We start from the raw sequence: 14,035 nt of genomic DNA, 5'->3' as shown, positions 1-14,035 counted from the left end.
TTCAGCTGGTGTAAGGCTTCTGGTGTTTGGTCTGTTAAGGTTAGCAGTCTGATCTCTTCTTGGAGGTTGAGATTCCCTTCTGTTAACACCTCATCTACTATTAGATCCAAAGGTAGAACCTCTATTCTGACCAGAACCACCACTATATAATGATGCTTTTGTCAACTTGAGTTGTGCATTCACTTGGGATTTTGTGTTTCTAGCTATTTGATAGGCTTGAGGTAAAGAATAAGGCCTGTGATTCTTTACGGTGAACCCTATTTCTATTTTAAACCAGTGATAAAAGCACTAATAGCATACTCAGGAAGAATAACCAGCCTTGTCATGATTCTATCAAATTCTCTTTGATAATCTTCCACCATCCCATGTTGTTTAACTAACTCTAACTCAGCCATGGGGTCTGCATATTTAGCCCCAAATCTGTCTAGTAATGCATAGACATATTCTTCCCAAGGGGGGTATGGAAGATGAGATCTACTTCTCATATAAGCTAAGTGCCACTCAATGGCTATGTTATCAAAATGGATAGAAGCTATTTTTACCCTTTGATGATAATCTGCTTCATCTAGGGAAAAAAATTGGTCTACCTTACAGAGCCAAGCTCTAAAGTTGGTGCCACTGAAACGTGGAAACTCCATCTTTGTCATCCTTGAGAAGGTTTGGCCACCTTTGTTTTGAACTGCTTGATTGTTTGAGCCCGTGTTGTCCCCAATCCTTTGTGCCCTTGTTGAAGTTTGTCCAGTCTGAAGTTCACTTGCAGTGGGAGCTGCTGGAGTTTGCTCAATCTGTTGCTCTCCTTTTATAGGAGCTTGTTGAGAAAATTGCTCCAAAGTTGTAGGATATTGAGGTACTGAGTTCACCCCAAATGGATATCCTATTGGAGAGTAGTGAGGCATGTTATTTCTTCCTGTTGTATTAGGTACCCAAGATGCTGGATTACCAGAAGGAGTATAGATTTCTCCCCCACTATCAAGAACTTCAATGCCTTTTCCTCTGTCAAATCTTCTCACTTTATTTATGGATTCCTTCAGCTCAGCAAAAGCTTTTTTGTGTTGATTCTCGATTTGAGTTTGTCTAACAGTGAAGTTGGCAATCTCCACTGTCATCCTCTCAAACATCGATTTCAGCTCATTCATATCTGCAGCCATTTAATCCCCATAGAGCTCAAGAACTTGCTCTGATACCAAATGAGCAGACTGAATGAAGCAGATACAGAACAGAGGAAAATCTAAGAGGAAAGCTACAACTAATTAGCTAATTACGGCTAGGGTATATTTTCATATCTGAAGGCAATTACAAATGGGAACATTACAATATAGCATCCCTAAAACCCTAGTTGACTCACCATTTCCCCTTAAGAGATAAGGTAGTATAGTACTATTTGCTGGGAAGAGATAAAGGACTGGATAGGGACCCTTCCTATAATGTTAGGGTCTAATGTACAAATCAAAGAACTCTTTAATTAAAACCTAGGGGACTTAATTGAACATACGACTTAACTATTCTTTTAACTAACTTAACCACCATGTCCAACCTCGCAAGCCTGAGGTACAATTACTGAAACATCGATTTCTTCTTCTTTCTTCTCTCCCACTTCAATCTGCATCATTTTATGATTTGGGACTGTATGCAAGCCAAATTGACCCCAAGGGTACGTGTGGGTTACAGAAAGGAAAAAAAAAATGAACTGTGCAGATCCAACTTCAATCCAACCAACCCAAAGTAGGTTAATTTTAGTCCTTTATAAATAACATGGAATAGAAAACACGAAGAAACTCTCGGCAAATAGTTCTTATGCCTCTAATACTTTGACCAAATCTTTCCACGTTTAATACGAACATCATCTCTCAAATTCTGGAGATGATTAACTTATCCATGATGAACCAGTATTGCAATGACCTTTTTTGATCGGAGTTTGACGCCTTTGCCAACATGATATTCTAAAGTACACCTTGAGAGGAACGTTTTCCCACATGGAACCACCGATCATCTACTTGATGTAGAAGGGACTGCATGTTAGGCTAGTGATGAATGAAGATTTATTTTTTACTATATTCGCCTTCTCGGTTGACTAGGCACAATTATATGGTGTAATGGATTTGAATCTTTCAATGGATTACCTGGTATGATTAGGAGGAAGATACTTCAAGCACTCTAACATGAACAACTTTCCCTAATCTACCAATGCACTTCTCAACTCCGAGTCAATATGCTACCAGTAAAGACACACTTGAGTTACAAGGCGAGTGATTTGTGCTAAACGCAAAAAGGATCAACACGGACGTCTGTTTTTAGCTAAGGTAGACATCGTTAGTGCAGATGAAATGAGGCTATACTATGTCTATTCATCATTACTTGACACCAACGACGGAAAAGCAAGCAGGTTGGCGAACATAATGACCTAGTTGTTGCAGTTATGAAGAACTATGAATCGCGCGGACTTCCAAATTGAGGATGGATTTGGAATATTAAAGACGCTGAAGAAGAGGCAACAGAATAAGAAATTGATAGACTTTTTGCAGAAGTGAAGAACCAGCTTCACTGGATACACTTAACATAATTTCGTGCGTACATTAGTTTTTATATATGGCAAAATCATCCACCTTTTGAAGATTTTTTATTTAATGAAATTACATTTTAGTTCTTGGTCTGAACAGGTTGGATATTGGTGTCCAAGAGTGGTTGAAGGTGTCAACCTCACTTGTTAACCAAATAGTGCTTGCTTAAAACACCAAGCGAACTGGCCAAAAAAAGGTAAGCTACTCTATAGGTACGAATCCTAGGGAAGAAATCAACAAGTTGTCGCATTTTGCAGCAGATGTTCAGCTAAACAACAATTTATGAAACTTCCCACAAGTTTAGTGGAATCTAAAATGCATATAGATTCCAATTTTATAAACTTAGATATGTAAATATGTATATGTGGTCTTTAGATATAAAAGTTGTGATGTGTATTCTCAGTAAGTTTAACCAAACTAAGAAACTCTCTCCTTCTTAATAGGTTCTAATAAAACTTCAGCACCTCTGGCAGGCAGAAAAACATTCCATTAACAGTGATTGCCTTCTCAACATTGAACACAAATTTTAGATCTTCTAACTCCTTTGATACCAAAATCTTCTTTCTGGACCTGTATAAACAGTTTACTTAATTGACTTGTGTACCATACAAGACTTATGCCACAGCAACACCAGTGGAAAACTGCATTGGGCCAGAGCAAGGGGAGGTAGAGTACTCGGGGGATTTCATGGCTCCAGAACCACACCTGTCTTTGTGTTCCTCAATCATGATTTGCTTGAAACGACACTCTGAGCTACAAAACGCCTTCTCTCCTCTGCATGAAAATCACATAAGAAAAGAGGTGATATCAGCAAACCTGTACTGTAATTTCCAAATGAAAAGTACACACTACCATGCGTATATAACAAGATATATTGATTGCAGTACGTTGAGGAAACAGCCGAAATTTTATGAACAAATGAAAACCATGTGGTACTTTTATACCTAAAGCCCCTTAGAGCTTCAATATTATACCGACACAGAAAGCTGTCTGAATTATTCCAAACTAGGAAAACTTAATATTGCAACAAAAGTAAGAAGTGTTCAAGAAGAATGACTGAAATTAAAAGCAGAGAAATAGGAGATATTAACTGACAATGCAAAAATATCAATATTTGCCGCAAGCCACATGATAACTACATTTCATGATGAGTTTTAAAATTATGAAAATTAGAATTAAGAATTACCACAGAGAATTGAGTAATAACTCTGCAAATGTTTCCAAGAAAGCAAATTAAAGAAATCACGTTTAAGTTAAAAGTTTAAAATCCCGATGGACTTGGTTCGTTTCTAATGATTAATATAACAATTTCATACAAGTGCAACATCAGCAATTTACTTGAGAAGATTCTGAGCGATTGGCAACAAAGAGAGAAAAACTGTGCAAATTAAGCACAACGTATTAATCTAAGATTTATCAAAGAATTTATTGCCCTTGCTTCAGGATATGCATGCTAAACAAATAAAATATGAGAACTATATGTCCAGTATTATGTGCTAGCTGGAAGAAGATACCAAAGGCCTAAGTCAGATGATAATTATAAAACACAAGAACACTAAACAACGTAAAAACCAGAATGCAAAAGGAGGAAAAACTACTAGTTGAGCATCCAAGGTTACTGCACCCAACATGGACATGACTATTATATGGAGTTCAGAGAAACTGGTTAGCCACACTGACAGCAAACAAAATATTTGATCGTGTGATCGTAAGTAATTGAGCTTGCCAAGCAGTTTCCGATAATTGAGCAGGCTTCGCTCTTTCTGGGGACAATCTTATTGTTTAGGTCTATAAGAGTATCAACAAGTTTGCAATAAAACAAAGATAGAGCATTACTACCCAACTGACTTAAAGCATCTCCATTTGCAAACTGTTTAAACCCAGAAGGGAATAGCATTTTCCTCGACCAATAGAACTAAGCAGATAGAAAATTTGGAGATCCATAAATTTCAGATCAGATTCACGTGGATGGCAGACCGCAGCTTAAAGAACAGATGGAATTGCATCAACATGTTCCTATTTGCAATACATTCTTCATAATAAGAAGTGAAAAAAAAAGAAGGCAAAGGATATTCATGATTTCTCTAAGACAAAACAAGCCAACAAACATAAAGGTAGAGGGGCCACAGATAGTTACATTCTAAACTTCAGCAATATGAATTGAATGATCAATCTCAGACCATAGTTCTCAACCACTATACACCAATAACAAATCATTCAGATTTTATTCAATTGCTGCCATTTCAACCCAATGGGTAAAAGAAAATGAATTACATTTCGAAAGTAAAAGAAAGTACTTTCCACATTGAGTAACGAATCGAATAAGATCAACATCACAACTGGTAGGACTCTAGGACACTCACTCCTATCGGGTTAAGAAAATGACTTCATGATGATCAAGTCTTATTAATGGGATTTCATCGAATAAAAACGTTATCAAACAAATTTTCATACAATTGACACGATATAAAAGGAAATAAAAGTATCATATGCTTTAAGGTTGAATCGAATATAGAGCTTCTTAAGTAAGTCCCTTTATAAGATTTAGAGCAGGCGGATGAGTCTAGTTTCTCAAAGATAATCAAAGTACAAAACTATGATGCTGGAGCATTATAAATTTCATATAACAGGAATTTAATCTTCATCATCATACCTAATGTAACACCACAAGTGGGGTCTGGGGAGGGTGGTGTATATGCAAACCTTACCCCTACCATGTGAAGGTAGAGAGGTTGTTTCCGATAGACTCTCATTTCAAGTAAAGCATTTCAAAGTAGGTAAGAACAAGAAATATAGAAGTGAAGAAGCTATGTCGAAAATAATGGAGAAAAAACAATAACAACAAAATACTACGATAACCGAAGCAAAGGGAACACCGGGTAATAATAAAACATGAAGAATAAGATAATGGGAGAATAATAGTAACAGTATACTGATATGGAAAATTGAACAACGCTCAACTACCATTAATCTTCTACCCTAATCCTCGACTCCGTACATTCCATAAATAGGGAAATTTAATAAAAAGTCAATCCAGAGTTAAACCCTTCAAATCACGAAATCAAGAATCGACCAAGACAATTGACCCAAATATGGGTAAAGTGTACGCAGACCTTACCCCTACCTCGTAGATATAGAAAGGCTGTTTCTGAAAGACCCTCGACTCAAGTGCAGCAAAATCAAAGTAGTTATGAAAAAGAAAATACAACAACGAAGAAAACATGAAACCAATATGGAAAGCAGTACAGAGCATTCAGAAAAAAACAGTAATAACATCGAAACAACAACAACAACATACCCAGTATAGTCCCGTGAGTGAAAGTAACAACATCGAAACACAATAAACACATACGGTACTAGATATAAAAAAAAATCAAGAAACTACGCGAATAAGGCTAATACTACAACATACACGGTGCTCCAGACTACCGCCAAGCCTAATCCAACCGAAAAGCGAGACAATGCTCAACTACCTACTAATCGTCTACCCTAGTCCGCAACCTCCATGTAGTTTAAATAGAAGCTTCTCAGATTATATAGAAGCAATGGCAAAAAAAAAAAAAAAAAAAAAAAAAAAAAAACTGAAAAAACCCAAAATTAATAGCTCAAAAGCAAATTGAAGTGTTGCAAATGAACCTGTAAATGAAAATGTCCAATCCCTGAAGCTGTTTCTGGCAAAAAGAGCAAGTATTCAGGAACTCTACCGATCTAAACGCTTCAACAGGAACAGAAGCAGCAAAAAACAGCAGCATTTGGTCTTTGATACACATTTCCTAGAAATGGATCATCAAAATATTCTTTTTTCTTAACCAAATTTCTACCCACATGAGAAATCACACGTGTATACTTTTCACACATCTCCATTTCCTCAATACTAGGTTGTTTATTCTTCTTCTTAGGATTAGAATTATTACTCAAGATTGGTATTGGGTTTGAAGTTGATAGCCTTGGAGAAATAGCATGAATTGAAGTTTTATTATTATTATTATTATTATTATTATTATTATTATTATTATTATTATTATTATTACTATTATTTTGATTGGACATGGCTGCAACAATTCCAAGACCAACAACATCATTTGTGTCTTCATAAAACTTGTTAGGTGATGATTTGGTGGATTTTGGTGAGTTATTATTATCAGTGGGGGTAAATATGGAAGGATTGATGGATAATATTTTCTTATAATGGGCTCCCATTGTAGCCATTTTTTTGAAAGGAACAAAGAGAGACGCCTTTATGGGGGTCTCTCTCTGTTCCTATTTTTTTTTATTGAGGTTTTGCAAGATTGAAAGGATTAGAGAGAGATGGATATTGGGTTAGGGAAGAAAAGATCGGTTTTCTTGATCTCTGGTTTTCAGGGGAGGTGGGAGAATGGAGAATATAAATAGTCACGTAAATACATAATGTAGTATGTCATTTCGAATTATTTTCATGTTACGTGCACCGCCCCCCACCCACCAAAAAAAAAAAACAAAAAGAATAATCTGAAGACATCTATCTATACTTGTTTAGTGTTATGCTGTACGCGCTACGTTCTATCCTAATCAATACTAGATTTTCGCTTACGGAATAGAACACGTTACTCTATGTGTTCCAAGCAAGTGTTTGCAGAATAGTAAAAGAAAAGTAAAATAAAAGACACAATAATTTTATGTGGAAAGCACCCGGCTCACAAGGGTGAAAAAACCATGACCTACACCTCTGTAGGATTTTTCCCAAACTTCACTACAACTGTGACCCTATGCAAATTCAAAGTTACAAACTCTGTAACCGAGGAACTAACCTCTAATTCCTATTTTACTAATCTCCCTAGACTAGCAAGCCCCCTTCAAGTTATCCCAACTTGAAGTTGAATTTGACTAACAATTTATACCTATAATGTATGCTTCTATAAAAGCGGATAAAGGTACAACTAGATAACCAACTTAATACAAAAATCTATACTCAAGAACTGTAAAATAACTTCTTTAATCTTCTTCTTTGTAGTATCAGGGTCACACTACTATAATCAGAACTTCTCTCAATTATAGCTTTGACAACTTTTGCTCAACTTGTGATTTTCTCTCTTTGTAGGTGAGCAAACTTTCTTCTTGGTAAGACAAGGAATCCTGCAAATTTGGACCGCCAAGTCTTTACCATAAAAAACAAATCCTACTCCGAGTAGGACTGTGATCTAGCGCATGTTCTTGAACATGGTCCAAGCACCTTGTTCTTTCTTCATTGAATCTTCACAGTTTTATGAGATGGAACATGTCCATAAACCTGTTTTCACTTCCCGTTGTTCTGCAGCTATCTCTGGCTCATCTTATCCTGGCTCATCTCTACAGACCTGTTTGCTTACTCTTACGATCTTCTTCCCCCTGTCTTATATACTTGCTCACTTCTGCACATCTCCCTGTTTGCAGGCCTGGTTTACTTGCTTTTGTTTCATTTTCTTTGTCAATCATCAAAACTTACATGAGCTATGCCAACAAATTCTCCCTTTTTGATGATGACAAACTCACACTCTAGAGAAACTGTGTAACCTGTTTGAATCATCTTATAGTCTAAAAAAATGAACATCTCACTCAGCACTTAAACCAGTTTAGTCATAAGCATCTTCCCCCTTTTGTCATCATTAAAAAGCTATCTCAGTTCAGTTAAGCATTAACCAATATAAAACTCATGGTCACTGGGGCCATCACATATACACTGTCAGCTTTGCACATCCTAAGCGTCTGTCCCAATGTGTACTTTTCTCCTATGGACAGAACACATTACCTAACTTGTTTTATAAGTGTGTTTGCAGAATAAAAACTAACACCAAGGTAAAGGACACAAGATTTTTATGTGGAAACCACCCGACTCAAAAGGTGATACAAACCACGACCTACAAACATGTAGGATTTCCCAACAACTTCACTCTAATTGAGCCAACTGTAGATTAAGTTACACACTCTACAACCTAATTTGTACAAAAATCTTGCTACCCAAACTCTGACTAGCAAGCTATCTCCAAGTAGTAAACTTTCTACTTAGAGTTATAATTTTTTTTGTATTTACTTTAATGCTTCTATAATAAGCTGTTAAAGATACACTTGATAGCACAAATCTAGACTTCAGAACTGGGAAATGTTATTCAGCAAAATAGCTCCATCGATCCTTCTCTGTGTAATAGGGAAGCTACTCCTTGTCATGACCCAGCTAGGGGTCGCGACGGGTACCCGGGGCTAGCCACCGAGCACCACTCGTTCTACTACTCATCTTACTCATTTAGTGCTCTTTTATCAATTTATATTCAAATCGTAGGAAAAGTCATCTTTCATTTGAGAACATAAAAATACTTTTATATGCATAAGCCTCTCGGCTATCAAAATAATATATATACACATAGTAATAAATCGTGAGACCATCTAACCCACACTGCGTATCTACGAGCCTCTACTGGAGTGCTATACGTAAGGACGGGACAAGACCCCATCATGCCCAAAAATACATATACATAACTATATACGCAAAAGAATAATCAAGAACCTCCGGAACAAAGGAGTGCTTCCAATCGGCTGACAGCTACTACGAATCTGGGTCAAGCTCTCCTCCCTGTCTACCTGTGGGCATGAACACAACGTCCAAAGAAAACGGACGTCAGTACGAACATTGTACTGAGTATGAGAGGCATAAACAATGAAATAAGGCAATGATGTAAAAGAAGTATCAATGTGGAATAACTGTATCTGTCTGTCAAGGGTAAAAGAAATAGTGCATGTTGGCTTACTCATAATCCTCATCATGTCATGTATGCATAAATATATAAGATGCCCGTCCATATAGGATCGGTGTGATAATCATAACATCAGCCTGCGTCCAGGTCTCCCGCGTCTGGGGTATCATCTCATGCCGCCCACTAGTGGTGTCTGCCCATGCCATTTGGCCATGGTGTATCGTATAGCTGCCCGCCTTAGCGGTGACTGCCCGGCCAAATAGGCGCGGTGTTATATCATCATCATGCATGCTCATCATAATATGCTTATCGTAACATACATATCATAGTGCATGCATAGGGCTTAAGAACAACTTTACTTTATCGGGGTGACGTAAGGTCATGATCCCCCGATTTCATTATGGAGCAATTATTGACATCCTGCCTTACCTTGAAGGAAGTAGCATATAAGGTGAGTGTAAACAATAGATAACATCAGTATCATTATAGGACTCATTATATCATATCTCTTATCCTATACTGCCACTCATAGATATGGGCTTTTAGCTATCCGGAATATAGGAACTCATGAAGAGGAAGGAAAATCATGCTAGAAAATTCATTTCATTAGAAAGAAAGGACTATCCTCACATACCTTTGACATTTAACTAAGCTATCGATTGCTCGTTCTCCTTCGATATCACGTTTCTACCTTCAAGAGAGAATTTGCACTATCGTTAGTTAATTCGACTATAAGAACGCGCTACTATTTCTAGGGAAAATTGGGCAGCACTTCCTTTGTTTATACTACCTTTCCCATATTCTATATCAACTCCCAAATTCTCACAACAACATTCACAATATTACAATCAACAATCATCATTTATATACATTGACCACAATCCACCATTTCTGTTCAATTTCTCCATATTTATGGCTATAGCTTACTATTGCGTTTCCTCATATATAATACTTATTTCATGGCCTAAATGTCATTTATAACGTATTCATAATCACAACACACCAACATTCATGATTCAATCCAACTACCATCCACCATGACACTACTCACTCATTAATGACCCATTTCCTATGTATTTCTACAATTCAAGTATCTTAACCTTCCAATACCTTAAACAACATGGTTTAGTCATGAAAATTACCTTAGATGATGGTTGAACAAGCTTTGAATGGAATTACTCCTTTAGCATCAAAACCCTACTTCAGTTCCTTTGGGTTTTCTTGAGAGAGATGAACTTTAGCTAGGTTTCATACACTTTGTCTCATGGATTTGGTTTTATTGATCATGGATTTCCTTTGATTTTCTTATAAATGAAGAGTGGAGAGTATTCTAGAGGTTTCTAGAGAGAAGTATCGTGGAAATGAAATGAATTTAATGAGCTTGGGTCTCCTTTAATGACTTAAAATCTGATCTAGAATGAACAGTAGTTGAAGTGCACAGTGGTCGTAAACCCAGTTTACGGTCCATATTCCAGTTTACACCCGTATTTCATGGCCGTATTTAAGCATAACAAAACCAGAAAGGTATGCTGGGGATCATGGTGATTTACGATCGCAGTTTACGGGCCGTATTTCAATTTACGGTCCGTATTCCAAGTCGTATTTAACCATTTAAACATTTGACAGAAAGTTGAAGTTTTGTGAGTTGGAATACGACATGGTGGTTTACGGGCCGTATACTACTTTACGGTCCGTATTTCATTTTACGACCGACTGGGCCAAAGTGCAAATCTGCAACTTGCACGTCTTCATAACCTATAATTAGTCATTGTGGAGCATAACCTATCTCTTGTTCCCATTGCCTTTGAAATCTTACTTAAGGTCGTAAAACGTCGTTCCCTTCTCATTAAAACATCATATACCCATATTCTTCATTAGTCTATTCGTTGTACGTTCACGAGGGAAATTTCCGAGGTGTAACACTCCTGATTCTTGAATATATCTTCTTCGCTCAATATTCTGAGTTCTCTCATTGTGGGTGCGGAAACTTCTTCTTGGAAAAACTTGAGTATATGTAACATTGAATCTCTACAGGTCGGTTGACACAAAAGCCTTTCCTAGTCGATCAATGACACGCACATAGGGTTTATGTAGGACTTGGATTCTTGCCTTGCTGAGTCTGCTTCTAATACGTTTCTAATACGTGTAGAAGTCTTACTAATCCCTACAAATATGGCAAGGAATCTTTCATACTTGACCGCCAAGGTTTTTCCATAATTCTGCAAATCCTAGTTGCTGTAGGACTTGCCCTGGAACATGTTCGTGAACCTGTTTCATCCACCTAGTTCGTATGCCTCTGAATCTCTGGATTGTCTGATATAAAACATGTTCTTGTACCTGTTCCACCAATCTCTTTCATTCTTCATCTGCCGTTGAACTTCTTCTGAGATCTTGGCTAGAACATGTTTATAAACTTGTTTCATATAACTTTAAGCTATGTGTCTACAACTGGTCAACTCTTCTCTATCTATCATTGAACTGCTCTTGGACTGTATTCTCCTTCTTCTTCATTCAGATTTATTCCTTTCCTGAATACATCATGTCTTCAACCTTGACTCACTCTGATTTTGTTCTTGTTCTGTGATGGAACTTGTTTGCAGACCTCATTCTTCTTTTAACCTTCATATGCTTTGTTTACAAACTCTTTAGCTGAACACTTTTTTCATTCTGAACATGTCTTCTGAGTCTGAGTCACTTTACCTATCTTCTTCTTCATTATCGCACCATTGTTCAATGCTTCATTCACTGATTCATCTTTTCTCCTTTTGCTGCCTTGTTCAACTGTCTTATTCATATATCATTCATGCTATACAAACACTGAACACTTCTGTGCCCGGCTGTCACGACTCGACTAGGGGCCGTGACGAGTACCCGATACTTGTACCGAGCACCCCTTACCTATCATGTTACCTTTACCTCTTAGCAAGCCGTATAAACAGTGCCATATTTTTTTTTTGAACATTAACATTAGCCGCGTCGTCATAAACATAAGTAGTAAACTTTCTGCTATCGCGTTACACATGGACGCGAACATCTCAAAATACAAGACATCTAACTGTACATATCTGACCGTGCATATCTGTCTACGAGCCTCTAGACATAGAACATTTATACATAGAAAGGGCCGAGTACTGTCGTGCCCGAGAATGCATACACAAAATAGTACCACTGAAGTGAGGCTCCGGAACAACTGGAGCGCTGCCCAATGCTGCAGATAGAGCCCTAGAGACCCGGTCCGTATACCTGCTAACCTGCGCGGCATGAACGCAGCGTCCACAAGAAGGGACGTCAGTACGAATAATGTACCGAGTATGTAAGGCATGGAAAACACTGCAAGCAGTAACATAAAGTACGATCAATAATAATATCACGGAGCCATAGGGCGTATAACGAGGCAAGAATGTAACCTGTACATAGGAAGGCCCCTCTTTAGGCCGGCTGTCATGTAGGCTTGTCTTTTCATCTTTGAAACGTTTCTTTTCATGGGCATAGGAGTCAACATTTTTATATTTCTTATTCTCGTGTGCAGAAAACGGTACGTTTCAATAACGGTATCTTTCATTCACATTTACAGACGCCGAATACATCGGCTCTCCCAACCCCCTCCCCAACGGTGACCCAACACATTACATTACATATGTATCATACATCATATATATATGTATACAGTCGCCGCGTACGGCTCTTCCCATTTCCCGCGTCCGGGCATCCCGCGTCCAGGATGGAATCCAGCTGAATCAGGTGGTGATATAACAGTGGCCCTTCCCTTTTCCCCATACACACATACATATACATTTCTTATATACAATTTACTTTATCTTATATATATATATATACATATCCATACACATATACCCATTTTATATACATATATCATATAATCACACGAGAGAGAGCCAAGGAAAATCACGTATTCATCGGAGTGACATAAGGTCGGCGATCTCCGATTACATTACGGAATGCTAGTGATAGCTTTGTCTCACCTTGAAGGAACAAGTAATTTTAAGGCGAGACTATCAACGGAGAATAGTGTTACAGTAACCGTAGAATGAAATCGTGGGCATTATAGATGACAGTCATAGGCTTTGGAGTCTTAGAAAATAAAGTTATAACTAGAAGATATAAATACGATTTAGAAAATTAGTTTATCAATTTCATATTCACATTGGATCCTTAGCTTAGAAATCTCAGTCATAGGATCGTTCCGGTCGTACTTATCAAGCGCATTCTCTTGTCTAACATTGTCGTTATCATTATCCCATAGAAACACTCTTGTTAGAGTAGTCATAGTACTTTATCATTCGGTGACAAGATCGGGATCAAAGGTCCCCTTTGAATTCACCTTAAGTAAGTCAACCAAGACTATAGGGGAATCCGAGAGTAACGGCCCCACCTCGGGCCGGATGAAGTAGCGTATACGATTTACGTATGTCACGTGTCATAGCGTTACTTGTATGGGTCTTAGGGTAATCGGGTCCCATTTATACAAGTTATAGGGGTCTAGGAGGTCTTTTCATCACTTTGCACACTTTCTACTTCAATTCAATTGAACGAAAAGTTGAAAACTGTAGGTGCGGATTCTGGGGAATAGGGTTGTCCCCGAGGCTCATACCCAACTTATTAGATCTAAGACATGCCATAGAAAGAAGGGTGAAGCCTTACATACCTCTTTCCGCTCCTTTAGCTATTCCAAATTCACGTCACAATTTCGTCAAAATCTGCGAATTGGTCATTTTTACCAAAACTTCCATTAGTATACTTAGAGTCAAAACC

General features: G+C 37.7%; 1 protein-coding gene across 1 annotated transcript; it reads right to left on the bottom strand.

The window, feature by feature from the left end:
• Positions 1-2,847: 2,847 nt before the first annotated feature.
• Positions 2,848-7,003, bottom strand: LOC132638522 (FCS-Like Zinc finger 14-like). The gene is made up of 2 exons (XM_060355367.1): positions 6,195-7,003; positions 2,848-3,332 (listed from the first exon to the last, which is right to left on the bottom strand). Exons 1-2 carry the CDS (start codon positions 6,326-6,328, stop codon positions 3,173-3,175), a joined length of 294 nt encoding a protein of 97 aa, XP_060211350.1. The 5' UTR covers positions 6,329-7,003; the 3' UTR covers positions 2,848-3,172.
• Positions 7,004-14,035: the final 7,032 nt, after the last annotated feature.

The sequence above is a fragment of the Lycium barbarum genome, chromosome 4 (assembly GCF_019175385.1).
Source record: "Lycium barbarum isolate Lr01 chromosome 4, ASM1917538v2, whole genome shotgun sequence".
NCBI classification, from domain to species: Eukaryota; Viridiplantae; Streptophyta; class Magnoliopsida; order Solanales; family Solanaceae; genus Lycium; species Lycium barbarum.
The sequence above is the reverse complement of the archived record's forward strand: the minus strand, read 5'-3'. Positions and strand labels throughout refer to the sequence as shown.

Coding starts and splice junctions, on each gene's coding strand:
- LOC132638522 (XM_060355367.1), bottom strand. CDS start 6,328: ATGTGTATCAAAGACCAAATGCTGCTGTTTTTTGCTGCTTCTGTTCCT. Junction 3,333..6,194: donor TTGGACATTTTCATTTACAG/GTTCATTTGCAA, acceptor ATTTTCATGCAG/AGGAGAGAAGGCGTTTTGTA.